The sequence below is a fragment of the Varroa destructor genome, unplaced genomic scaffold (assembly GCF_002443255.2).
Source record: "Varroa destructor unplaced genomic scaffold, Vdes_3.0 BEIS01000006.1, whole genome shotgun sequence".
NCBI classification, from domain to species: Eukaryota; Metazoa; Arthropoda; class Arachnida; order Mesostigmata; family Varroidae; genus Varroa; species Varroa destructor.
This window is the reverse complement of record NW_019211459.1, coordinates 20,267,493-20,293,988: the sequence shown is the minus strand read 5'-3', so window position 1 is coordinate 20,293,988 and position 26,496 is coordinate 20,267,493. Positions and strand designations below refer to the sequence as shown.

At 41.3% G+C, this 26,496-nt stretch overlaps 1 protein-coding gene and 2 long non-coding RNA genes across 4 annotated transcripts; 2 read left to right on the top strand and 1 right to left on the bottom strand.

Moving 5' to 3' along the window:
- Window positions 1-1,015: 1,015 nt before the first annotated feature.
- LOC147754971 (uncharacterized) lies at window positions 1,016-7,350 on the top strand. The gene is made up of 4 exons (XR_015330424.1): window positions 1,016-1,223; window positions 3,223-3,303; window positions 3,524-4,253; window positions 7,237-7,350. It is a non-coding gene; the product is annotated as an uncharacterized LOC147754971 (long non-coding RNA).
- RSG7 (Regulator of G-protein signaling 7) lies at window positions 7,191-22,706 on the bottom strand. Of its 2 annotated transcripts, none has more exons than XM_022810669.2 (9): window positions 18,993-22,706; window positions 16,315-16,621; window positions 14,321-14,544; window positions 13,305-13,520; window positions 12,499-12,627; window positions 11,753-11,893; window positions 11,387-11,563; window positions 11,081-11,173; window positions 7,191-7,323 (listed from the first exon to the last, which is right to left on the bottom strand). In XM_022810669.2, exons 1-9 carry the CDS (start codon window positions 19,056-19,058, stop codon window positions 7,264-7,266), a joined length of 1,413 nt encoding a protein of 470 aa, XP_022666404.1. In that variant the 5' UTR covers window positions 19,059-22,706; the 3' UTR covers window positions 7,191-7,263. The 2 variants fall into 2 exon arrangements, with proteins under 2 accessions (XP_022666404.1, XP_086849381.1); XM_086993255.1 differs by having other exon boundaries at window positions 21,806-22,706.
- A 179-nt stretch (window positions 22,707-22,885) lies between these two features.
- Window positions 22,886-26,328, top strand: LOC147754970 (uncharacterized). Its single transcript, XR_015330426.1, has 4 exons — window positions 22,886-23,115; window positions 24,859-24,944; window positions 25,158-25,371; window positions 25,993-26,328. It is a non-coding gene; the product is annotated as an uncharacterized LOC147754970 (long non-coding RNA).
- The last annotated feature ends 168 nt before the right edge of the window (window positions 26,329-26,496 follow it).

Sequence of the window (26,496 nt, the reverse complement as noted above, 5' to 3'; positions counted from 1 at the left end):
TTCCTATGTGTTGTTTTTTTTTCTACAAGGCGATTACGTACTTTGATATTTGCCTGCTGTGTTTTCTGCCGGAAATGCAGTTGATAAATATAACGCTAGTCTCAACGGAAAGAACAACAAACAATGCGTCTGTTTGTCGCTGCAATAGCCAGTGTTGTTGTGATGGTCGCCTATGTCGTCTTCAATCGAATCATGTCGCTGGTTTCAGGTCTCAGACCAACTATCAGACGTGTTATCTGTCAGCCGTGTTGCGTAATTGCAAAAGAGTCAGATGCAAGAACACATCGTTCCGATCAGAAACATGTATTCTTTTATGATATCCCACTGTTTTGCTGAGTGAATGCCTAAAATGTTGTAACCACTTAGTGCTATCATACTATGTATCTTTCTCTGTCACCTACGTGACCCTTGCTCTATTCAGTATCTAAGCGTGTGCTATATCCCTCGATGGCATGCCCGCCTTGTATAGGACTTGTCCTTTTTTCTGCTCGTAGCTGACCTTTTCGTTCTTACTTAGGCAGTTACTTCTGTTCTGCTCAACGTGTCCATAGTGTCCGCTGTCGTTACTTTGAAGCTCGACGGACTCTTCTCGTACATGTAAACGTTGCCATGCCGACGATTGATAGTTAGTTGTGCTTAGAAGAATTTGTTCGAAGTCTAAGGAATGTATACTCGATCTTCCTTCGGGGTAGCCTTATTTTACGAAGAACCTATGCTGAGACTTGGCAGCTTGGGGATGAACAGCCGAGTTTGCTGTAAAAGCCGATAATGAGACGGTTAGTTCAAAGAATCGCGACGAACGACTACTATATCATCAATCAAACGATATCAATGTACCAGGAACGAAGGGTAGAGCAAAGGAAAGCAAGGCCACGCAGGGGTATTACCGCACGGGCGACGCAAGCTGCGGCCACTTTCGTCATAGCAGTTACCGGGAAGAAGAAGGAGGAGAGAGGGACAGATGGTAGAGGCAGTGCCACGAGGGCGAAACAACAATCCGAGGGGCAATGACGAGGAAAGCTTAACGGATTTATTTGCGTTAGTTATTTCATGTCGGAACAGAACGACAAAAACAAGGAGTACGTTGATAACCATAGACGACAATGACTAGATTCATCCCTGTCGAATTTTCACGTGTTGCCTGAGTTTAATAAAGAATGGATATCGGCTCAAGGCTTGCTTTCGATTAAGGAACGTCTGGAATTGCGGCGGCTATGACTAGTGTATGTGGATCGTAAGCGTATGAAAATGCTATTGCTGGAGGACCATTTACATGGTTAGATTGACTTTGAAAACGACAGGCTGCATGAAAACCTTGCCAAAGCGTGCAAGGGTAGTGTGTTTTCTAATACGGTTTTACTTGTGCTACGCCTACGATCGTGTGCTAATCCCAATAGAGTTATCGACGCAATAAATAACACTCCTAGCCATTGGCCTAATCCGATTGGCTGTAGGTGTTTATCATCCACTACACCGACGTGACCTACAAAAAAACGTTGTATTAACACGATTTCAAAAACAGTCGTTTATTAAAATATTGTGTAGTGAATTCTATAAGCTATTACTATTACGATTGCACATTTTCTACTGAGTCACTATTATCGAATTGATGTGGTATCTGGTCCTATTTAAGGCCATAGAGCGTGAACGGGCAATAACGATCGAACTCGCCGGAAGTTCATAAGTTGAGCTGGCTATCTAGCAGAGGGAAGCATGCATGTGGTTCGGGGAAAGGTATCGCCGAAATATATGGAAGGGTAGCCTGAGAAATAATACCAAAGCGTTCGACTGGGATGATCTATTGAACGAACAACCTTGCCTTAAAGGGAACATCTAATCTAGGGAGCAAGCCGGTCACAAAACCGCACACGTTATAATGGCGATTACCGCATGTGATAAAATATACGTCACACGTGTTACATAGCTAACTACGTGAACTAGTAGACAAGTTACAATAGAGTGTAGCCCTCAATGAGTACAACTTCAATATACTATAATATAATATATTACAATCTGCACGAGGCTCGAGTAAGGAAACAGCTGACGAAATCGTATATTTACATGTATATAAATGTAAAATTTATATACATTTAAATATATTATAGCTATTCATGGTGAACGTTAAAGACAGAAGCCAGCAATGGATGACTAGCGTAACGTACGTGCTAGGTGAACAGTGGTTCACGATATAAGATATATAAAAATCAAACACACAAATCATTTACATAGTTAGCCCTAAATAGATGATACGCGTCCAAAATAGTAAATAATGAATACCCACTGACTAGCTAAATCCAGATTGCTGGCGGTGGCAAAAGGTACTGATGTCAACACACGACTTTAAAACGCTAACAAAAAAAAAAAAAAAAACGTTGTGTTTGGCCGATCTAAAACTTCCAGCTCTCTATCAGGCTGATCTGTAATATTTTTCTGTTCTTACGCTGATCTACTTTGTGATGGATGTATGTTATACAGCGTTGAGAAGCTCTCTTGCCATTTTCCGTTTAATGGGCAATATAATCCTTTCCGCGTATAATGAAGAAAATATAATTCCTATTTTGCCTCTAGAAATGAGTACGTAGACGGTAAAAAACACAACCATCATTCTCGATATTTGTCATTTGTTTCTGCCGCGACATCCCAGAATACGAGTGGAGGTGTACAAGAAAAACTTTAGAGCTGAAAGTGCTACTCAGGACTGCATTTCCTAAGCTGAAAAAGATTGCTTTCTAACGTTAGATAGCCCGTGATCGTCAATCACAACGAAAAGTGCACGATAAAAAAAGTGCATACTAATACGCAAACTACATAAATAGCAGAAACGCTTGATAAAGTCTCGTATTGTGATTTACAATTGACTAGTGCAACTCGACAGCATCGTAAGTAGGGGAACTCAAATAAAATATGGCTGGCCAAGACCCAGAAAAAAATCTAGATATTGGGCTCACTTTTGCCCATATTAAAAGCACTATCCACTAAAATTGTCATAGACACGCTCATCATACTGTCATAGGCGCACGCGAATCGTCATATATATTGCGTGGGTTCGGGTCTATATGTGTCATCTACAGTTACGTGGTGAGCCTACATGCGAAAACTATCGAAGCAAGTCCAATTAAACCCTAAATATATATATATATATATATATATATATATATATATATATCTAACAATGTTATCATTCAACTTAACAGTGACCCATTCTTTTTTCATAAACTATAGTCTCTCATCGGAGCAATCGGCATGAGCTTAATGTCAGAAGGCCTTGACGCTGAAAGGTCTATGGATATTAATCGAAAAACGGTAATATATAGATAACAATGCACCCATTCAAGAGTTTGTTTGATTAAAACACGTTTGTTCGTATATATGTTTGTTTCCAGTGCTTATAAACCGTTACTATATCAAGCATTATGAAGAAAACCTATGCCTATATATATATATATATATATATATATATATATATATATATATTTATTAAGTTGAAATAAATAAAAAGTAACATATATTATTGTTTTTTCAGTTTTTCGCCAAAACTATATCCAGAGCGTTTTCGAATCGAACTCGACGACCGAGAACACGAATTGATGCAGCCGTTGAAGATATCTGTGCTTAAGAGATTGATGATTTGAATTGCGATATATTGTATACGCAGCAAACGACACATAAACGAAGAATGCTCGTGGACCTGTAACAAAATCTGTGCATCTCGATAAAACGATCATCCTACATTGTTAGCACCACGCTGTCACACGGTCAGGCTTCCTATCGAGGTCGTTTTTGAAAATCGCCAAAAGGCCTGATATCCTATTTTATCTGATTGTGAGTGGACCCGGAATTGCTCATGGAAGCCAACTCATAGAGCGGAGCAAATGTCTGATAAATCTTAATGGTTCCCGTTCAGGCAGCAAAGACAGTAAATTAAATAGGGATTATACAGGATTGAAGCTTCTATGGTGGAAAGAAAATTGGCTTACGTTTAACAGAATAGTAAAGTTTACATTGGAGGATTGCATAAGGATTGCAACTAACTGCAGCTCAAGCTCTAAGCAGCTGCTAACGCTGAAAACAAGTCATCAAAGGTAGAGATTATCCTGAGGCACGGCGAAACTCGTTCAGAAACTTTCAGAGGTCTTAAATCCTGCATTACTTACGAAGCTCGCGCAAATGATTGATTATGCGCTAATGATTTTCTGGTTTTTGCTTGGCGTTAAGGACCGGCTCTGAAGAAATTTGCATTTCTTAGAACAAAGGTAAATGGTAATCATATAGTTATTAATATAATCGTCACATGTCTAAAGTGGTGCCAATTGTCCTCGAACCGCAATCTCGTCATGGAGAGCAACTCCATATATTTTTTTCAAACAGAAAGTTTTACTTTCACATACTATGGTAGGTATTTATATATATATATATATATATATATATATATATATATATGATAGTCAAGCGTCTATGATCTATTTCATCGCAAATGATCCTGATTCATTGAGTTCGGCCTTGAAAGGCTCAACACGATCGGGTCGTCGCGTCGGGAGTGGTCGTACACTCGACGTTATCTTACGAAAGTACCATCTAAAAAATTTTCCCAACGATCCAAAACGTAGATAGCGATTTCGAGATACTGGCAACAGAATGTCATCGCCTGGGTACTTTTTCATCTCATTATTACTTTAGGGAAACATAGCCACTAGCAACGGCACGGCAGTATACGGTTGCTAGCTAGAAGGGTATGGCTGTAGAATGGTAAGCCGCGCGCGTAGATAAATACAAGAGTAGATGGTAGAAATCATGATACAGCTTTTGCTAGATGACGTGGCGCACTAGAAACGGGCGGACAACGGTAGAAAGATAGAGAATGTAACATACAATGAACGAAATTATAAGAAACTAGCCGCGGTGTAGCAACAGGCGGTTGAGGGCTGACGTGAACAGATGATGTAAGTACTCCATTAGCGAGAAACGGTGCGGGAGTGAAGAGTGAGCCAGAAAGAAAAGCGACGATGGTATTACTGTTATCGTTTGGGATGACGACGACGACGACGACGCCGACGGCAATGGCAACAAAAAACGTCCGTAAACAAGTGGATACAATGAAGTGCCTGAATGAACAAGCGGTTATAGTATGTAAAATACGATAAAAAAGAAGAGTGAAAGGGACGTTTGTTACTCCACATGAGTAGGAGGGGGGAAACATCAGTGTAAGCTGCAGTATAATGTATGAATGCAAAGAAAGAGATCTTAGAACAGCACGCAGACACCTCTCCACAAGCAACGATTTTGTGCGCGTCGGTCCTGTGTGACCGGCGAAGAATGATGGTGTCGATCACTATTATGATATTGTCGAGACACGGAGACGGGATAACGTAGAAAAACGTAACACGATTACTGTGTGCTTACTATAGAAATTGAACGTACAGACGTATTCGTTGTGTGGCTCGATCGTATTTATGAGTTGATGAAGGATGCAGCATTGACGACGGAAAATATAAGGCAAGATAGAAAAAGGTGCTCAACAGCATCCTAGTTGAGGCGGTCTGGGCCCAGCTTCTGAGTCCGCGTTACTGGGCGGTGTCAACGAGCAAAACGCGAACGTTTTTGAACGATCTACGAAAATCTAGGCATTCGAACGATGTCACTCGACCGTTTTTAGCGAAAAGCATTATAAATAATGCTTAAATTTAATGCCACCTAAAACAAAGGGATATGAGGAACGGCTGAATAAGAATCTATTCAGATATAATATGGTAGACTAATAGACCACTGATAGGGCGACAATGGAGTAGGCACACCCAGAGCGCCTGCGAGTACCTACAAACTTATATTTGCCTGGACAGAGCAAACTAGCGCATTGGAGAGACTCTTTAGATACGAATTGCCTTCACGTATTGACAAAACGTACAGCTGGCTAGCCAAGTAGTACAGATATCGAATGCGTGAAGTGCGAGGAAATGACGTATAAAAAAGATAATCGCCGTTTTTCGTTCCTCCGAAAACCTAAGGGGACAGGTGAAGTTGCAGTTGCCAAGCTATACGTACATCTGGATAGAAGACAATGTCAAATAGCAAAAAAGCTGACTAAAACATTGCGCAAGTTGTGCTTGTTCCGGTACTCGTACGGTAGACGTAATAGCGGCAGGAGCTACAGAGGTGGTCTTCGCACTAACAGCAACGATCACAGCGATCGATAGTGCAGTGGCGTGGGTGAAAGAGCGAAGCGGAAACAATGATAGCATGAAAAAGACATGGCAGAATTGTATAGACTGAATTTCTACAAATGAATGGTTGGTTCCGCAATGATTTACTGTGTAAAAGCGCAAAAAAAAATTAACAGGGATAGGACATTGAGATGTAGATGCGAGAGGAGAGTACAGAAACACGGAAAAGGTTGCGTCAAGATTACGATCGACAGAAAAAAACGTCTACCGATGATAAAGAAACGAGCCAGGCGCGGGCCGACGTAGCGCATCCCGAGGCCCAGTTAGTCAATCAGAGTCAGTCAGTTGATCAGCGTAGCTCAGACGCAACATAACGTATCTCAGACCAGACGCAGTAGAAGGCAAACAGGGTTGGTTGCATGACGAAGCACGATTTCTGCTGATGGTCAGATCGATGATATATAGAGCATTTAGATATGGCATAGTATAGAGAGACGCAGAATTGGCATTACTGTTTGATTTGTTGATTGCTGGCTTTCTTACAAAGATTTGAATAGATGCTTGATCGATCGGAGCTAGGTCGATCCACATTCGGGCGCAAATCATTCGAGCGGGGTACAACACGGACGTGGTGCGTACCTGAGCTGGCTGAATTTCCTTGCCATGTGCTGTTGAGAGAAAGATCAGCTCGTAGGTCTGACTAGCTTGCGGAGCATCTGATTAGTCTTGGAAAAGTAGCCTCAGGCACTGTCAAGTAAACCCCCATTTAGAGTGGTGCGCAGGAAAGCTAGTGTTGGGCACTTGCATACGTCGGCAAATCATCATAGGTGTTATCTTGCTACTATCGCTGTGGTGATGCTTGTTGTTGATGTGATTGTAGACACCTGTGGCGCGGCTGTTACAAGTCGTCGCGACCGCTACTTCTGATGATGCTGGGTTAAAATCGTTACCGTTGATTGCGACTGGGCCAAGTCAGGATACCCTTGACTGAGGACGTTTCGAGTTGTAGATTTCGAAGAGACAGCAAAAAACTGCCGACTTTGTTGTGGCCTTTGCTAAAGATGATCTATTGTTTCAGTTATTGTACGCATTGATGGAACATCGCCTAAGATTCCTTGCGAGTGGCCGAGAATGATATCACTGATCGGAGGCCTTTCACTGACGTCTGAAGAGAAAGACAGCATCACCAATGATAATCAAAAGTAATAGTTCATCGTTGCGAAATCTGCCATTCCTCCATTTGTATCCTCAGAGTAAATATATGTTTTCTATTAAGATTCTGTCCGTTATCGCCTGTCATTGCAGCGCGTTTTGCTTCAGCTGTTCCTCGATATATCGGAAAATTTCAATCAATTACATTCTTAGATATACCTGTATATTATAGCACTTATTTTCGGAAAACTAAATATATACAGACTCGTTGCTCGGATCACATCGTCTTAGGCGATTTGTAGTAAAACACGATGCGATATATGCGCAGATAAATACAATCTGGAGCGCTCTGACGATCGTACGCCAAAATCATTATAAGGTGTATATGTATAATAATAATAATAATAAAAAAAGAGGTAATCAGATATACTCGTACGGCACCATGTATGCCTTCTGTTTGTGGCCTTATTTTTGTTAGTCATTGTTGTTATTTGTTAATACCGACCCTGAGTGAGATTTCGAGGTACCTTTTTCAATTAAAAATAAATTGAGCATCTAAAGTTAGCATCTGTTATGTACACAGACAGGATAATAAAAACTATACAATTAAAATTAACAAAAACATTAAAATTTACAAAATCATAAGTCGTATATTCACCTAGCGTTGACGAGGTACAGACGTATCATTCGTATAAATCAATTTAGAAGTCTTAGTAATTATGTGTTTTAATAAGAAAAACTTGTTGCGACAATATTATCGCAGTGCAAGTGATGTAGATTTGTCCACGTTTGTTTGTTAATGTCGCAAAAATAGAACGAAAAGCGGCCATTCAATACCAAATGTTTGTAGAAAAATAACAATAAACTTAGGAAAAATATTCTCCTTCTCTAAAAACAAGTAATCTTAGTAATTAGATAATTAAATCTTTTGGTTGATAAAATTTATCTTGTGTTGCAATTATTACCGCTAGAGGGATTAACTTAAAATAGTTAACAATTTAACAAACGATAAAAGTGCATATTTGTTTCTTTTTTGGTGCTTTAAAATAAGTAGGTATTGGAAGAGTCAAAAACACTGGGTATTCAAAAAAATCCGTTACCAAATTGATGGCATCAAAATTCAAAAGCAAAAAATCGATTAGAGGAATCCACTTATTCTCCAGCCACCGTGGCATAGTAAGCATGTGACAATAAGGGGTATTGCTGAAAGGAGGAAAAATTGTTTACTCCATATACATAAGCAGTAAACACTGGGTGGGTCAAAGAGAACACTGCAAGAAATCATCGTGCACAAATGAAGACAATTATGCATAACGTACACGAATAGTTTCAGTCTAATGGAAAATAGGCTACATTTATAACACATAATAGTATAGGATTAGTATCAGTCAGTCAGTCAGTCAGTCAGTCAGTCAGATTTGGAAGCATGCCATATGTCTGAGTACGCTTCGAAGATATTAAGTCCTCACGAGGGTTAGTATAAATAGAATATAGGACGATAGTAGTGTCAGAAATGGCAAAATCTCACTTTCTAACAATGATTTTCAATGGATCCTTTTATTTCCAACATGTATGCTGGTATGGATGTTGTCGCTGCACCTCTGAATCTTGTTTGAAAATTTAGATGCAACATTTTATTGAATAGGAAAACGGATAATGTTGATTTATGCTTTCAATAGTGAATGCAGGAAATCTGCAGAAACCATAAGTAATGCGCGACAGAGGAAGCTTGCAAATATAAGAATCATGTTATAAGACTGTAGGTCCTCATAAATACAAAATTTAAAAACAACTATCCAAAAATGGCGTTTAAAAAACTCATTGTGAGAGCGAGAAAAATTAAAAATCTATCAATCAAGCATATTCATTAAGTTATTTTCAAAGTTGAATATGAAAAACAACCAGCGTGGCGTTTTGCCGAATAAAAAGCGTCGCGCTCGCACGAAAATAACTAAGTTGGCATTTTCAAAAACTTCAAAAGTTAACAACAGCTCTCTGCACAAGGTAAAGGGTATTTTTACAAAGTTACCCAGACGTCGAAGAGCAAAATGAGTGTCCCGGCCTCTCTCACGAAACTCACTCAATCAATCATTCGCCGACCCACAAATGCCCAAAAGCCTTGTTACTAAACCCTTCTTTTACACAACGAATTTACCAACGGCATGTGCAGCTACAGTAGACGATAAGATTGGCAAAAGACAATGACACATCAATAATTTCTACTACAATTAACCTAAAATATACTTACGCAGCTCATGAGATTATATATGGAAAATATAAAGACCCCCTTTGTAGTCTTTATATTTTCCATCTACCCAAAGATCTCGTATGTCCTAGGTTTTCGTTGTTTTTGCAGTTTCTTCACTCAGAAAAGTTGCATAATAGTTGTGAGCTTATGATAAGTCTTTGCACAGCATTTAATTATGATAAATTCCCGAGTTTACGGCAGATCTAGTTTTCATTGACTATCGTAAACAATTAGCCAACTAACAGATAAGTTACGAAAAGTTCAACTTACTGACGCATGTGCCGAGCGCATAATTTTAAATAAGAAACCAAATTAACCTATTGAAAATACTAATAATTTCGAGCTGGTTTTGAAAGCAATTTGGCGGTTTTTTGGTTATTAATTTATATCTTCCAACCTCCCTTTTGCCGATTATCATACATTATATAGCGTTGGAAAGCGCTTTTCTTACTTAATCTACGATGCTGATATTGTTGCTTTATCTAAATCACACGGTTGAATCTTAAGTTTGAACTTCAAAAGAGGTGTATTTTCGGTGACGGAAAAGGGTATTTTCGAAACGTACCATTCCTTTTATACCGAGGTCAAAAAAACTTCTGAAACAAGCCTGCCCAAACATAGTTTACTGCGTTCTAACATGACATTTTTTAGCCTAAGAACACGCTTCTAGGCTTTTCGATTTCTGCGAGGACTGCTTTAAGCTAGTTTTAAAAGAAGGTAGTTGCTAGATGGGCTTATATTTCTTAGCTACAGAGGCTTTAAAGTACGTGAAAAAAATAGCTTCTGTTGAATTTATATATTTTTACATCGGTAACAGGTCGGTATCGCAAATTTACTCTTTGATCCGGAAGACCGAAAAAATCAACGACAAAAAAAAATCAAAGAGTCCAAGAAAATGTCCTTCCAACGATATACAACATATTTTCAGCGAGTAAAAAATTATAGAAGCGACGTAATAAATAGAGCATGTCGTTACTTTTCGAGGAGTAGAACACTATAAAGTTATATATCATCATTCGAAGGCAGATTTTTCATTCACGTAGTTAATATCAATACACTTATAGGACTATTAGGACAACCCTATATGCCTTTAAACTATTCATTATATACTGATATATTGAGCCAGAACTAAACGATCAGTATTTTTCTGTTGGAAAGCTTCTCCTAAGTTGATGAGATGATAAAACCTAGCGCTATATATGATAATAGATGGACTTGTATCGAACAACAACCTATTTTATCCAACGATTGTCAGGATGAAGTCGATTCTTGAAAAAGTAAACATCTGAAGATTTGTACACAAACGTTTCGTCACCGATACTTTATACAATTTGGCATCAATTGAGGGTTGTAGTGTTTGTTTCGTAGAAATCAGGACATTTTTTAGGAATATGGAAAGGCATTATTGATACAGGCCTATTGACGATAAAGGTACTACACTATTGCAGTACAAAACCCTTTGGTACCTTGGCATTAAACCTTTATCGTGCTAGACACAGAATATGGGCATAGTAAAATTTACCTTCTTTTTTGTGCCGTTCAAAAACTCCTTGTACATGGCTGACCGAAGGTATCTTGGATAGCTATCATTCTTCATTAACTGATATACATGTGCCTGAAACAACATAAGTTCAATGCCAACATGTCACTGTCAACGGTAGTTTCCCAAAAAGGTTGTCTGCTCGAATAGTAGACTTCGCTTGGAACCGGTTTGTATTGCTGCTATCACACAAAAGCTCTCTGTTTGTCATGATCTTTAATACGTGCACACGTGAACGATAATTCATTCTAAGCGACATTATAGCTACCCAACGGCAGTTGTACTAACCGCAGCTTCTTCGAACGCCCAGCGATCTCCATTCTTTCCTTCTATGTTGCGACGGGTATGCTCGAAGCTTCTCGAGTCGATGTTGATCGGACAATTTGCGTCCGACGCAAGATATTCATTCCAGATCTCCTGGACAGTAGTTGCCACTTCCTTCGAATGTACTTGCCGCCGAAGTTCCTGTAATAATGCATAGTACAACGAATATGACATGAAGAGTCAGACTTGTGAAGACATCGGGTCTACGTATGTTGTAGATTTAAGGCGAGAGATTGATTTGAGTACGAGGTCTTGAATCACTTGCAGACACCTTCATCTGTTTGATGGATTCACACGCGGTCTTAGTTGAGTCAGAGTATCTAGACGCACCTGGACTGCTTCCCAAAACTTGAGATTTTCGGCCGAAAATTCCTTTTCAAGAAATTGGAAGAACTGTTCTTTACCGGCCGGATCCCGTAGAAGTTCATTCAACGAAAATGCCCACCGCCGAACGCGACGTGGTGCGATTTCCTACAATAAAAACAAGCTTTCATCTATCAATGGCCGTAATATATCCAGGACACTATACTTGTTATTCACGTCCTTTTCTCGAATCAAATTTATTTCAATAAATTATTTTAATTATATTGAAAACAATAATGAAGAAGTGAAGGACGGCAGCTGTTATAGATATGTTGGTCCTTCTACTAGTTTTTTTTTGCAAGGTTGTTTCGAATTCGTTACGCTTATTATCTTATACGAATTATATTTCAAACATTATTATGAATCTCATTTCAATATAATTTGTCAAAATGGCATAAATGAATGATCAAAAATATTAAGCCTAATCTATTAATCTAGGAAGGAAATTGGGCGTAAAACGTCAATTGATCTTTGACTTCTATTGTAATAAGGTAGGCAAACATGTAGACTAATAATACACGTCTACATACATACGGGTGTGAGTATACAAATAGCAGAAGCTATATTTCTAGCGGTGAATAAATAGATTCACAGTTGGAATACGTTGACTACGAATCTATTTTTTTCATTTATGTAAGTTTCATTTAACCCCCGCCGCCCTTTACCGTTCGGTTTCACCTTCAGTGTTATACCGCATCTTTGCTCTTACGTACCTTATTTTGTTTCTCCGCCTCCCACATTTCGGTCGAGTCTGATATCCAGGGGTTGGACGGCTCGGCTGGCGTCACGAACGCGTCATATTCGGCATACTGTTCGAAGTAGCTCATATATGATTCAGCAACCTATATTTTTTCATCCACATGTAACCAGATGTGCAAAAAAAAACATAACAAAAAAATCATCTTATAAGATGTGCTATTTATATGACTCATGGGCCCTTTACGCACGCTTCAGCAACACACGGGAACCGGCAGAACCGAAGTAATTAGCAAAGTCTTGCAAGTACGGTTAGTTAGCCGGTTTTAAGCGCTCTGCAAAGTCTGCTTCCGAAACCTTTTAGGATGAGTCAGCCATTGGCCGGCCTTAGATAGGCCGAACACAAAGGCAAACCTTACAGTCGGATAGGCAGATAGGCAAGCATATATTACCAACGAAAAAACAAACTTGGATAAAGGCTTTCGTTTTCTAAAATATCTCTATCTAGCTAAAGGCCCTGTGATTTCTTTTAGTCTAATCTGCTATTCTGGAAAAACTGCTTTAGCACGACACCGCTAGCCCAGGCAGTCAATGAAAACTTTCGCTGACTTGCTGTGTGCTAGACGCAAGTAGTATTTATGTAGGATCTTCAAATTTATCTTCAACATATCACCTTGAAGCTTATCCTTGTTTTTGCTCTACAACAATCTAATCCGGGCCACGACACGCATTCATATGCCTCGAGCATTCTCTTCAATATTATCTACTGTTGCGTATCGTTGTAGTTGAACGCCATTTGCAACCGGCCGGCCAGTCATCGTACCTTTGATGTCTTCACATTAACCCTGTCCAATCGGGCTCGTAGGGCGTCAGCCTCAGCTCGCAGGCTTTCCAAGGGATGTGAGGCAAGAAGGTCCGTTTGTGCCGAGTGCTCTTTTGTCCCAGTCGTACTTCCCCCGCTACTACTTCCGGTAGCCTTTGGCTTATTCATGCGACACGCCTTCTTAATGTCCACTTCCGTCGTATTTACGCAGCCCGGCTGTCGATGACATCAAGAAAGTTAGACTAACAGTCACAGGACTTAGCTTGGTGGGTAACGGATTTGGCTGCAAATCTTAAGGGTATTCGTCTAGATTCGAATCCGCGCATAGACACAGTCCGTTTCGTGCTGGAAGCCAGCCGTCTGATGAAATGCAAAATGGCGGCGCCGGACGTAAAACATTTAGCCATTATATAGAAATAGCAGAGACACTCTAATACAACAGTAAGAACTTTACTAAGCAACGCTATCCTAGTGTGTATGATATCAACGAGAAACTAAACATCAGATGATAGACATAGGGCATGGTTCTTTGTGCTGATAATAACAATTAAGCTTCAGCTGCTTTACGAAGTAGTTCAGCGGTCAGCCGCAGATGATACGGCTTCTAAAGGCGAAAATCATAAATAGAACTAAAATAAAAAATAATTATTTTAACAATATGTAGTTCAAATGGAAAAATAAAGTAATGCCTCTACGTTGCCATACCCGTTCCTATATAATATCATTTAGAGCTTGAAAACAGATTGATGATGGGGTCTAAACAGTTGTTTTAAGTATTTGAAACAGGCTTCATTGACTTACTTTGCCTTAAGTTCTTTCCGTTCTAAACACACTCACACTATGCACACATATATATATATATATATATATATATATATATATATATATATATATATATAAAATGTTACTAGGATTTAACGATATAGTAAAAACAACAACAAAATTCGGTAGGTGTATCAGTCTTTCATTTTCCACTCAGCTCGACCAGGATTAATATCACAAAGTTCTGCACTTACCACGGGCCGATGGACGTCCCAAAATGCCCTTTCCTGACTGTCGAGCACTTTTCGTTCGATCTTGTCACGTTTCTTATCGACCTTAGCCTGAGCCTCGGCACGCATAAAGATGAACTCCCACTTACGGGAAAACATCTTCTGTAGTCTGGCGAGATTTTCTGCTTCGTAGTCAGCGAGCTCCAGTCGAGTCTTATTCTGCATCGTTCGCTTACAGAGGTACACAGCTGAAGCCATTGAAAAGCATTATATGATATCATGACAACAAGAGAAACAACAATCGCAAAAGAAGTCAGAAGCCCAGGCATCCACAGATAAATATCGTTGCGTTAGAGGAGACCCCGTAGATATAGTGGGAATCGACAGTGGCCAAATTCGGGTGATGAGTCGTGCGCGATGACGATCAAAAGTCAGGCAGGCAGCGTCCAGAGATCGGTAAGGGGAGACCGCCATGGCAACAGGCACAGCAGAAACAAACGTAAAAGACGCTGAGTTAGAGTTAATTAACAAACTGATTCTGGCTGCACACGAATCTCGGCTGTATCGGCATCGCAATGTCCTTGACGGATAATTGAGCTATGGTCTAAGCCGCTCAGGGTAGTCCTACACGTAAGACCCCCTCTGGAAGTCTCGCAGTAACCGGTTGAAACCCCCACTAGATAGAGGAGGTGGCAAAAGACAGTAAGTTACATTAGCATCAACCAGCCGTCCCAGACCAATCATCGGGTGTGGCAGACCTGTTTCATGTGCTCTCTGAATAATCTGTGGCTGCGCCTACCTTCAAATCGACAGTGAAGGCCGTAGCAAATGAAGCGCAACTCTCCGTATGACCGGTAGGACACTCATCTACGCGACAGATTGCTCGCCTCGACCCTGCGTAGGACTCCATATCTATTACGTAAGGACTGCGCAAAATTCAAGTCGTTTGCAATGAGCCAAAATAAATTGTCGCTTTTGTTTGTATAAAGAAATACAATGCAAGGCGGCATAGGCGCGCGTTTCAAGACGAAGGCGTATGATCCTGTCCCTCTAGTGAGCAACTTAAGGGGCCTAGGCCACTACAACATATGGTTATATGAATGAACGAAGTGACACTGAATTCCTAATAGTGTTTTGTAATTGATTTATATGACACTAAATTTCTTTGCTATTATACGATGGACAGAAAAAAATAACAGATAGTACGATTAATCAATCAGGCTAGACAGGTGGTAAATAGCTTACTGCAGTTGTTAGCGTTGTTTAAAAAAAAGGATGTCTCCGTATATATATCAATGAATAATGATTCGAAAAGTAATTGAAGTCTATTGTATGCATCTTTCGGGACGTCAAGTGGACAGGAATTAAACCATTTCTGTTGCTTCCTTAAAATTATACTATACAAAGCACATAAAAAAATTTATACACTTTATTTAATTAGATCATTCTTTTTTACTCAATTGGACTGAATTACCTAAATTTACTACTATTTATCCACGTATTTTGGAAAATTTTGGTGTAGATGCCAAAGGTTATTTCCAGCAAGACGAAGCACTTGCGCACTCTCGCCGTGACGGAGTCGTGTATTTTAATGAGCATCTTCCACACAGATGGGTTGGATGAATAAGACCCATTAAACATTCTACCTGTTTCCCAGATCTGTTGCCAATAGCTTTATCTTGTGGGACTACCTTAGGGATAAAGTCTATGCCTAAAACCACCAAACTGAGATATTCAAAAGATTGAATATGGAGATCAATAGTTCACCGTTATTAACATTGCATTAATTAGAAAGATAATAACTTTAAACATCTGTAATGGAAGGAAAAATGGTACATTTTTATAAAAATTCCTCTCTAATTCAATTACGAATTATATATAACTAAAAATTTAAGCCGTAATCGTTAAAACTGTGCCTTAATCTTTTTGACACACTTTGTATGTATATATATATATATATAAGGCAAATTAGAATTTATTGACGCTACCTGCAAAAGCAGCTAGGTCACATAACGTACCGTAATCGTTGTTTTCAGGTTCCCAACATTTTGATGGCCAAAAATAGGGTGTTTGGAAGCGGTAATAAGTCTGGTCTGCCTTGACAGTCAATACATGATCATCAATCGGGAATAAATAGCCGTATGAGGCGATCAGGTGAGCCAGATGAAGTGCTTCTTGCGTGTCATCAACGTCGAGGTTGCGCAATACCCACTGCACGACATCACAGCCGGTGAAAACGCTCGGGATTTTTGTTAAAAACTTTTTCACTGTTCGAACGGGCACCCCACTCTGTTCGTCCTGCATCGATGCCAATAATTTCTCCATCTAAAGGAAGGAACAGCAGATGAATGACCATAGACGTTAATAAACCTTCTTAGTAGCCTCTGAGAAGGACAAAAACAGAACGTAGCAAGATATCATAAGGATCATAGGTTTCCGCTGAGAATAGTTTGAAAACCAAGTAGATCCGAACTGGTGTTCCAGGGCCATACGTAAATGTAGCAACCTGAATAGATTTAATCCGTTCGCGATTCAGTATCATCCAGCCATTACGCATACGGAGGATATACAGGCAAAATTTGTGATGCACCGTTGAAAATGTAGAAAGGCACTAAAAAATATTTAAAAAAAAAAACATTTTCCCTGGATGGATCTGTAAAGTGTCTAGGGTTGCGTTTAAAACTTTTTTCATACGTTGAATTAAATTTTAATTGAACCCAACTATTTTTCTAGGCAGATTCCCAAGGTCGCAACAATGAAACGCCCATTAGAGTTCATCAACCGATGCCGAGATGTTGCCTTGCAAAAAGGATTATCTTGACCCTATATAGAGAAAATGTATATTTTCCTTACATACATTATGAATATATATGAATGAAGGTAAAAAAAGTCCAGCTAGTTAGACTCTAACTTGACGTTTTCTTCAAATGTGTTTGATTAACCAATCGAGTATTTTTATAACACAATCAAAAACAGTATCCCATAAAACTATAATCGAATAATGAAAAAACAACTTCCTCACTAAATATGCACTCGTTTTTTATATCTTTTTTTTTTTTTATTTTTTGTCATTGAGGACGGCGCTTTGTTGGTTCGAAAAAAAAAAAGCAGCGAACCTGCTGCTTAAGCAGCCTGAGAGCCTGAGGAGCAGAAATTCCGACCCAAAAAACCACTAGGTCACAGTATGTCTCGTGTATAAACATTTTCTGTAGTTGTCCACTATGAGAAAGCATAGACTATTGTTTCAGGCAATGCAGTCCATTAATGTTTAGGTATTTATCGTAAGAATATCCAAGCCTCTTTTGTTCGTGTGAGATTAGCTCCTAAATAGATATAGAATCAGTTTTCATTAAACTGGGTCGCTCGAAGATGCCTTTCTTATGTCCAATATAATCTGTTATGATTAAGGCCTTGTGAAAAAATCAGTCATTAAGTAGAATTGTCACACAAAAAATTTCATAGACTTTTTTTTGATACATTATTAAGTACATATATGCCCCCAATCGGGTTTTTCGTCTATTCCTCAAAACTTCAGAGTAAATTAGTAGCATTTATATAGCACAGCCATTAAATGAGAATTGCCTACGATCATCTCTACAGCAGCTGTCATTTAATCGGGGCAAATAAGTCTCCACTCATCCTTGACACACTTTGTTTTACCAACTCGATACCGTTAGTACTAACTTCCAAGCCGATCGTAATAATACTGAATTGTTTTAACAACAGGTGACGCAGCCCTGGCCTGCCGTCAGCATGGCCCACAACACTTACTGAGGCCTTACAGCTGCATGAATGGTTATTGCGGTTTTTCGACTGCATGTAAAGAGATTTTACGTGCTTGTCCAACATGAAGGTGTTCACAGTGATGCTCAATCCAATTGGCCTGCATTAAGCATTACCCAGTAATATCCATTCTCCTAATGGGCCGGTTTTGCCTCCGGCAGATTATTGCAAAAGTGTGCAGTGCTCACGTCGCGTGTAGCCCCACGATGATTAATATAGAAATGTTGTTTGTTTTCTCCTTCAATATACGATCTACTTAATTTGGATGTTACATGATTTGAAGATAATTATCATGCTTGACCGCTAATTATTACCCCTTGTGCCTCTAAAGGCCGAACCGAGAAAGAAGGTCCTTAACCTTAGGTTGCTCAACACGCTCCCCGTGAGAGTTTGGTGCGAAACATATTTGCGTGCTAATATTAGGGGTGCGTTGTGATTGAGATCCGAAGCCGGACATAGACACGGTTCGTTTTGTGCTGGGAGCCAATCGTGTGATGGAATGATTAACAGTGGTACCGGGCGTAAAACTCGAAACCTAGGAAAATGACGTGATACGAATTACAGGCGAATAGGCGGCCACTATACTTCAATAGTATTATGGTAGCGTCCAAACCAGAACATTTGGGTTACTGCATTCAACTCCGTGCGCGACTTGTTTGCCCTTTCTTTGTCACTATACATGTCCGTTCCCACTACTATATTTGCCCGTTACTTACTTAAGCTATAGTTCAAGCGCTATTTTGAATTATTCTTAATCCTACATCTAGAATCTTCGTCATTGTAACAAAACACCAAACATCGGCTATTTTCCTCACTTAAAAAAAAAGAGACGAATTAAATAACGAAGCTAAACCTCTTAGTCTCGTAGACCGCTAATCCTAATTTAATGTATCATCTGCTACTCGGTCCAAACCTTTCTGCAGACGATTTGATTCGGGTTTTCCTGTCCCGCCGGATCAGTTTTGCGACGATACGCCATTGCGGGGTGACTGCTGCCCGTTTCTTGGGCAACTGCAACGGGCTGGGGTCGTCCCGGGCCGGTACGAAAATTCTGGCAGCACGTGGGTTTGGCGCGCGGCGGCCGCTGGAACGAGCCCCAGCCCGACGTCGCCAGCGAGCCAAACTCCTTCACCTTGTCGGCGTTTCGGCCGCGCTGCGAAAACGTCGAACGTTACAAACTACTCGGGCCACAAGCTCCTCGCTTTTTCTCTTTCAGCTACTCTGAGCCTTGCCTAATTCACAACACCAATAATCAAGCTACGATGAACGATGATAGTTCATGGACTTGTTATATGTCTCGCGCTGAACAGCCCCCCCCTGAACTCAGTTCGCTCAGACACAAGCGACTGTGGTTCACTGTCACCACTAACTGGGCAACAATTGGCCGCAGTCGAGAGCTGCCACACCAGACTGCTGTTGGCTGTGTACACGCACGCAGCCACTAAATAGGAAACTGACGACGAGAACAGCAAGCTAAGAATGCGTTGGCCTGTTTTCTGTTAAGCTAACTCTTCACCCCGAATTCCATCTGACGCAGCAGGTACGCTACGAGGCCAAAGCGGCCCTGCTGCAGGGCGTTTTGCTGAATTGCGCTTCGTGGCTGATACAGCAGCGGCCGAAACAGTAGAATATAATGGCGATGTCCACAAGTTTGTGAGGGAATGGCATGGTACAATCGAATAGTACAGAGGATCTATAGTAGTTGTTGTTGTTGTTGTGCTAGCACCGACGGTTGTCATAGAAATAGTAGTAACAGTAACATTGTACAGAGCTATCGCCGTTTAAGTAACAATGTAGTTAGAAACTAGAGTTGTTACTATCGTAGATTACACAGAGTGACGCTTTTATTACTCTCGTTAGCCTGCAACGCACGGTTGTAGCAGGTGAATTAAATGGTCGGCCAGCTGACAGATGGACGCTGAGTCGATTCGATACGTGTTCACGTATCGGCAGACCACGCTACGCCACTAACTGACGCTATGCTTGACTTCAATCGGCTCGTTGCTGTCAAATCTCGGCCGATCCACTTTATGCCGGTAGACCTGTCGCTCAATCTATTCGTCGTCGGTTACTTCGACATAGTTCTTCCTCTTCCTTTCCCGCTATCGTTGATTAACAGGAGAAATAGTTCTAACCTATTTCTTTCTCTGTTTTTCTCCTTCAGATCAGACAATCACTGATAATACTAATAACTATAACAGTAATAACATAACATTGTATGTACTGAGTTGTATAGATACATTTAGGCCCGCAGGCTCCCTTCGCAAGCTATATGTGACCTGAACGGCCTACAGCGGCACTGCCACCACTAAACTCACTGCATAATCTGCACGCCTGACAGCGGCAGATATAGCAGCAATCAAAGCGGCAGGAGTTGTCTTTTGCAGCGGATAAACAGCGACTCGATTGCATCGGAGGCATCATGTCGTTAAGCGATCTGAGTAAGCGTTATCAGAGTGCCGAATTACCACAGGTAGTGCTGGCTGACGATATTGACGCCGGCTGCGGTGAGCGAGCCACTGATCACGCTAGCGTTGTTTAATGCGACGACAACCTGCGACCGTCATTCAGAGGAAGTTGCACATGAGGGAGCTGCCAATATCTGATGAGCTGATGGTAGGACATTGGCGATGACCACGAATGATCGAGGTTGTAGAGGTGATCATGGCAAAGGTTGCTTCCTTTGCTGACCTAATCGCTATCGTTTGTGTACACACATTTCACTTGGCCGCTTAATACAAACATGAGTCTTTTCATTTCCGAAAATAACTGATGAACAGACAGGGGTCATGCATCAAATTTGCGTCGATCATTCTTCAATCGGCAGTCACTCAACCGGATAGTGAAGTGGGTCAATGAGGCAGATGAATGTGAGATCAACTAGAAATCTACTATAGCTATACAATTTATCAGACAAGCGAAATGCGGCAGCGTGCTTATCAATATCCTTCTCTTTGATTAACGGCACGACAGTCGTATTAACGAATAACGCGTACGTTGTTATTGTTTTCACAACTGCCCCAGGGTCGTGGGCGCCAGCGAAGCCGGACATTAACGGCCAGCCTCGGCCGCAACACGAATTCATAAACGCGTTAGTGGCGGATCGCGGCGCCGCCGTTCGCCGCCGATCTCTACGTAGACGACGGGCATTGCCTGAAGATGCCTGAGACGCTCCTCTGCTTGGCACTTGTCGTATTTGTTTCCCAACTTGTCAAGTTCGGCTTCGTCAAAGTAAACGTTGGTCTTTTTAAAGGAACAAAGACCACACACAACGCGAGGATATTGAGGCGATCACGATGCTGATACGGGTAATCCGTAGGGACCTACTCGCGTTTTTCGTCCTAGTCGTGGTCCTTTTTTTAACGACAGTCGCGACGATTTTTCCCCGATTTAACAAAGAAAGCTCGACAAGATCGAAGGGGCAATTATCAACGCAACAATAATTACTTTTTTGCGATTACTAACTAAGTCTTGATCCTATCCTGATCGGAGTTGCGGCCTCTATCTCACAATATCAGCGCAGCTGGAAGGCGCAACGATGACGGCTTCGGTAGCAAAAGCAAAGCGATTGGTAAATCACTCTAACCAGACGCGATCTGCAACGCGTTGGTCGGTGCGTCGAACTAGAACGCTTCCAGAAACGGTGATGTTTCTACACGCTAACAAGTGCAATGCACAAAACAGTTTATACAAATGTGTTACAAGATGTCGCAGTCGTCAATGTACCTTTGTCCACCACACAGCTTGGGTCCATACTCATTCCAATGGCAAGTTAGGCCTATCCGAATATCGGCAAATTGCTCGCGCCTGCCTTTCTGTTCCGTTACTCCTTCACCGCTCTGACTGCCTGGCACACTCGAGCGCACACTTCTGCAGGTTCCGTCCCCACCACTGAAACCACTTATTCACACCCTAGACGGGGAAATAGTAAGTAAACACAAAATGCTGCCGTGATTGGGGTCCCAAAAGTGATCGCGGCGGCAGCACCAGTTCGGCGGGATACTAAACGCGAGCAGGCGTGAATTCGGCAAGACGGCGGCCAGCTATACGTATAGCAGTGTGAACTATGAAAGCGGTGGTGAGGCGGCAGTGCTAATACTCGCGCCCGGTACATCACGATGGCGCTTCAGTCAGACGGACCGTACTGAAGACAACGGCTAAGACTTCAACTCGACACGGGTTGTGGGCCATTTACGAACAATGTTAATATTGTTTTGCCATTCCCGCTCCTGCTGCAGGTGCTATTACCGCGGCCATAACCCGCATTTATTTATCGGTCTTGCTTCGGGGTATTTCACGCTGGTACCAACCGCCAAGGGCAAACGAATTCGCCGAAATCAATCGGATCACTCTGCAGCACTACACTCAATCCCTAATGCTGTTTCTGGCGAGACTAGTTCGGTCTACCTGCCACTTCCAACATTGCTTTTATCGTTTGTGCAATCAAAGAAATGATGCTTGGCGGCCAACGCCCCCGCTTAATCCCAGCCCTACAGCAATCCTCCTGTTACTTGCCGTTTCTAACTGAGCCCAATGCAAAGCTGCTAGAAAGGCTCCCGAAGGAGCTCACCACACAGCAGACTACAGCAGCAGCTAACGCTTAACAGGGCCTGCGATCGCCAGCAGCAGCAGGACATAACCGCCCCTGCTTTTTAGTGGGAAGCGAGAGGTTCTGAGAGCATCCTCCTCTCTCTTTGAGCCCCCTTTTCCTTGAGGAAAAATAGCCCTCCTCCGCTAAGCCCCTTCCCGATGCCGACGGCATTTTGGGCCCTTTTCGAGAAAGGGCGTATCCAAGGAGAGGTAAAGTGGTCCGGTGATATGACGAGCCCACGGTAACTCGTGCGTACGAAAAGCTAAGATGTAGCGTGGATCACAACGAGAAAAAGCGCGATCTAGAGCTAAGCGGGCCGCATCTTGATTTGCTAGATGGACCAAGAATTAAATCGAGTGATAATAACTTACAGAAAATGTTCCTAGTTGTTGTTTGTAGAGACATCCGGCACATAAGATATACAGGCATCGCTACGATTTTAAAGGTTGGTACATCGAAAGGTGCACCTGTTTCAGCGTTTTTGGAATGAACTTCCTAAGCCTGCACTTGCCCGTTTCTGACCGCTCAAATATACTTAGAAGCCAACAGCGGTCTATGATAATGCAACGCTTGTACAGATTCCACGTTGCGCTCTAACCTTTCATTTGTATTCATATGTATTTAAATCGGAAAAATTGATACTAAAAACTTCACTGAGAAATAGTGCTACTATAACACCTTCACAACGCAACAATCATCACCCTGAAGACGTGGCTAAATACTGGTTTGGCACATTTTTTTATCTTTTATTTCAAGGCTCCGCTTAAACATATCGGTGACTAAGTAGATCGCAAATTCGCCTAATAAGATACATCTACATAAGCCTCATTAAACTTAAAGAAACTTTGCGAAACTTCTAACACGGTTCTTCATATCAGTTCATTACCGACAAACAGTCGCCAAAAAAAAAGAGTAGTAAAAACAGACCTGCAATGCATAAAAACTAAAATCGATCCAATCCTCCCTAATTGACGAGCGGTGATTTCGTTTCAAATTACGCAAAAAAAATTGTTATCGAATAGGGTATATGAATATACTAGATAACGTAACCATCCGGCTGATTTGTTATAAGTGGCGCTTTGATGTTTTGCCCCCATGATTTGTCCAGCTGCTACAATGACCATTGGTGCCACGTCCGGCTTATCTGAATGCGACATTTTTTTCCACTAAAGCTTCAAACTCTTTGCGTTTTCCTACGGTGTCTGCCAACCCAGCGTGGCCTGCCCGTTGTGATGAAAGCAGTCACGTTATGCATGGCGCCATCAGAGCGAACAGAGAAAATTGAGACCAAGACCGTACAGCGAAGGACACTTCGCTAATATCGAGAAACACGACGCTATGGAAACATATGAAGTATGCTAGAAAGATCACCAAAAGTAGGCAAAAAGCTCTGCGAATTGTGCGTCAAATGAAACGTTTCAGGAACTGAAAAGGAAACGCGGGTTCGAGGTTATTGGTGTGTGTTATCTATTATGGAAATATATAGCAGTTTCGATTCATGGATACTCTAAAGGACAAATATATATGGATATTCTTGTATATAGATATAATTATTAAAATTGTTCATTACTAAACGGGCCATATGTATATATATATATGGGCTGGTACGCTCAAATTGGAGCAAATCTTCGTGTGTCATTCGTCATAACAAGGATAGGCTTATTCCTTACTCCAGGTACCATGTGAAGGTCAATTTCGAACAAAACAACAAACTCGTCACGGCAAACAACAAAGTGCCGTTTTAAAATTATATTAAAAAGATTAGCGAGACACAAACTCCACGAAGACAAAACTGCACATACGGATTCTGAGACATCCAATAAATACTCTAAACCGAAAGATTCTCAATCAGGTTTAGATTTGAAAAGCTCGAAATAACAATTTGTTACAAACATCTAGGCGCATCGAAATTGGTCGAAAAGCCATTTTTGATGCACCTGGGTGCTTTGTTGCGGCTGTTTTCAATAGGCGAATACCAGCTGCCGATCAAGTTGGTCAGCAAACGGTTAGTCTTGCTGCGTTTCTTTATACCTCTGAAACATTTTCACCATTTTAAAGCTCTGCATCTTTTTCGCCCGCTAAACGTCAAACTTTCAATTCCACTAGAAGAAAATTATTATATATAGCGTATTTAAGCGACAGTCTAACGAGTTTCTATCTACGAAAACGGCTTGATACACCGTTGAAGATTAATTGCAGATTGAACAAGGAGTACCCCAGAAGTGACTAGTTAGTGGTTTGGATCCGAAGTTGAAGCTCCAATCGCAGTGGATGGTAATTATGTTTAGCAAACGTCATTGACAAAAGTGACACTTTTAACCCATTTTGTTTGTGTGTCCATTGTTGTCTAGATAGATGTACGTTCCGGTAGCTAAAAACATATACGTACCATTTGATTAGGGAAGCTACAAACTAAAATAGATATATCAGTGTATTTCATCTCTAGCAATCAACAACAATCATCAATATAACGGTCGTACAATTCAGTTACAGCTACGATTTGAAGCCCGGGCTAGTCATTTGTAAAATATCAACTTGGCCACTTGGTAAGGTCCTACTAAAACACACTATACGCGAAAATCCCGGCCGAGTTAGGGTGCCAAGGCTTCCAAAAATACAGAGGCTCAAAACGGCCGTTAACGAAACACTGTTTTCAACGACGAAACACTAATATATCACCGATACTTTGTGTAGACTTCAGGTATGCGTCATATGTCATCAAAATCGTACCAATGCCCCTTGAAGTTGAAAGCTAAAATCGATGTCGTTTGCTTTTTAGTGCTCCCACGAACGACACAACCGATAATTTTCATTTTTGACGGCGCAATATTTACAATTGACGCCGAAATGATGATAGCTCGCTTATGACTTAGCGAATGTGTTTATGATCGGTAGAAGTTAACTTTTGGCAAATGTGCATGTTTTCAGTACGGTAAATAAGACGTGAAGGACACGCCATGCTACCATATTCTTCCCTAAGAAAATTTATCGGTGTGAACCACAAGCTACTGTTCTTTTAAGGTCACAGGCATGGTCCTGAATGAGTATACATAACACTACCGTATAGTGCAGATTTAAGCCCGCCGCGTAGCTTCGTATGGAGCTTTATTTAAGATGAGTTGTGACATGGCAACGTCCTCCTCTTTACTCGTGACGCTAGCATATTTGCAGAGGAAATATTTGGAAAGGGTCTGAGCTATTTAATTTCGTAGTTGAAGATGCAATCGCGGTGCTTGGTGAGTATATTAAATCTGACCGTCAGAGATGGCACTTTTACCATATACAACACATGTCGCTGAAATGTGTTTTTGTTTTGATACAGTTCGAAAAACAACAGTGGCAGCATTGCGGCGATGGGCTACACGTGACGGCGCTGGCCGTAGATCCCCTGCAGCACATCAGCTGACGAGGTACTTCTCGAATTACTGCTAGGGTTTAAAGCCGTGCTGCCGGAAAAGCCGCCAGAGTCGCGATAGACCCAAAGCCCAGTCGTTCTTTAAGCTGTGGAAAAAGACCCAAGTCCGGCTTTGCCAGTGGATACGAGTCCCTTAAGTGACCTTTCCACGTCAAACGTTTCGATCCTGGAAGTCCATCTTCCTACGTCTTCCACGCCATTACCCCCACAAATCACGATAGTTGCTGTCCAAGTTTGCGCTGGAGTGGAAAGTTGAACGATCCGCGGGGTATACGTATCGCTTACGAGATCCTCGTAACGGCGTGTCATTGACAATGTATGAAATATTCAGACAAGTTGAATGTGGGGCGTAGGCATTACGCCCGATAGCGTGAACGAGTGAATTATATAGTTACAATAAAAATATTCCTG